Source organism: Rhagoletis pomonella, unplaced genomic scaffold (genome assembly GCF_013731165.1).
Source record: "Rhagoletis pomonella isolate Grant_MI unplaced genomic scaffold, Rhpom_1.0 Rhpom_scaffold_00199, whole genome shotgun sequence".
NCBI lineage: Eukaryota > Metazoa > Arthropoda > Insecta > Diptera > Tephritidae > Rhagoletis > Rhagoletis pomonella.
The window spans coordinates 15,773-17,721 of record NW_023458753.1 but is presented as its reverse complement, the minus strand read 5'-3'; the positions used below and the strand labels follow the sequence as shown (position 1 = coordinate 17,721).

At 30.8% G+C, this 1,949-nt stretch overlaps 1 protein-coding gene across 1 annotated transcript; it reads right to left on the bottom strand.

Annotated features, from left to right (window-relative positions):
• Positions 1 to 545: 545 nt before the first annotated feature.
• LOC118750298 (putative nuclease HARBI1) lies at positions 546 to 1,784 on the bottom strand. The gene is made up of 3 exons (XM_036485020.1): positions 1,514 to 1,784; positions 1,315 to 1,456; positions 546 to 1,248 (listed from the first exon to the last, which is right to left on the bottom strand). The coding sequence occupies exons 1-3, from the start codon at positions 1,733 to 1,735 to the stop codon at positions 851 to 853; spliced, it is 762 nt and encodes a 253-aa protein (XP_036340913.1). The 5' UTR covers positions 1,736 to 1,784; the 3' UTR covers positions 546 to 850.
• Between the last annotated feature and the right edge of the window lie 165 nt (positions 1,785 to 1,949).

The window sequence follows — 1,949 nt, the reverse complement described above, 5'->3', positions numbered from 1 at the left end:
TGTATTTATGTGTTGGACTTATACTAATATGTGAGCATATCAGGGGTGAAAAATATATGTTATATATAATATACTTATTTATAATACAGGACGGATATATGTATATGTATGGTGTCGGACGAATTAATAGGGTCGCGACGTTATGACAAGTTTTGACTATTTCTTTTGTTTGTTTAATGTTAATTAACTTTTTATAAAATTATAGTATATATGTAACGAAAACTATATAAATCCTAATTTCAGACTTTGTGCAAAAATTATAAAAACTGCAGTTACATCGAAATTTCAAACTTTATCAAAAATAAAAAAAGTATTTGAATTAATTTTTGTAGCCCATTAAATCTTAGTATAATAAACGGCAATTTTCAAGTTTTAACTTGCACGTTATTGTATTAAAATTTAATGGGCTACAAAAAATAATTTAAATACTATTTTTATTTCTGATAAAGTTTGAAATATCGGTGAAACTGCAGTTTTTATAATTTTTTCACAAAGTCTGATATTAGGATTTATATAGTTTTTGTTACATATATACTATACTTTTATAAAAAGTTAATTAACATTAAACAAACAAAAGAAATAGTCAAAACTTGTCAAAATGTCGCGACCCTATTAATTTGTACACATGAGGCTATTTTTTTAACAATGGGCAAATTTAGTTGAAAATGAAGATTTTTTGTTTATGTTTAGAATTATTCCTTAAGTAGTAGGTATTTATCAATATTCAATTTTTAACATTTTATGTGACATTAATTTTAACTTAAGCTTGAATTACCTGAATGATAACAATTTAATAAAACTTAAAAAAACTGAGCTTTAATGAATACGTACAAAAAATAAAAAAAAAGATTTAAGACTGAAGTCGCATATGTTGTAAAATGTTATTTCTTATTTCTACGGCTTCTTGATTTATATGGCCAGCTTGAAAATTGATGTCACCTTGATCTTCATAGTTTTCTGGGTCTTGGCTATCATAAATTTCTTCATTCGAAGACTCAACATTGTAAAAAATGCATATATTGTGCAGTGCTACGCAAACGTTTATTATTTGGGTGGCTTTCTTTGGCTCATAGTGCAGCGCACGAGCACCTAACAAACACCTAAACCGATTTTTCAACACCCCAATCGTGCGTTCCACAATATTCCTAGCTTTTGCATGCCTTTTGTTAAATATACCCTGCACTGATCCGTCATCGGGGTTCCGGAATGGAGTAAGCATATACGGCTGTAAAGCATATCCTGCGTCACCTGAAAATTATATACAAATTTGTGTAAAAGCCATCGAAATGTCTAATAAATTTGATAATAACAAACCTAATAATAAATTCCTTTCACCCCTGCGGTAGTCATCTTCTAATTGGGGTTTTAAAGAAGACATATTGAAAACCGTAGCATCGTGCGTTGCCCCAGGATATCTTGCATTGATGTAACGAATCCTCAGAGCGTTATCACAGACCTGTAAATGAACATATTTAAATAATACTTTCATTTAATATTTTACGTAAATACTTACTATCATCGCGTTTAAGCTAAAGTACCCTTTTCGGTTATAGTAAAGGTGTTGAAGATCCTTTTTTGGGGCAACGATTTTAATATGTGTCCCATCAATGCAACCTATTACGCCTGGAATTCCACTTTTCTCAAAAAAATACATTTTCGCCTTTCGTTTCTCTTCATCAGTGTAATTCATTTTTATCCAATTTTTACACACGTGCTCTTCCAAAGCATGAAACATTTCTGTCAAAACCAGGGAAACAGTAGATTGGCCAAGTCCAATATTACTATCGTTTCCTATACTCAGTTGGTAGGATCCCTGAGCACAGAATCTTAAAGTCGCTGCTAGTTTTAAAATTAGGGGTATCGAGGTTTTTCTTACACCAGCTTGTAGTTTGCTTTCCAATGTTTCAAGCAAATATGTAAATGCAGCTTTCGGCAAACGATAATTTTTC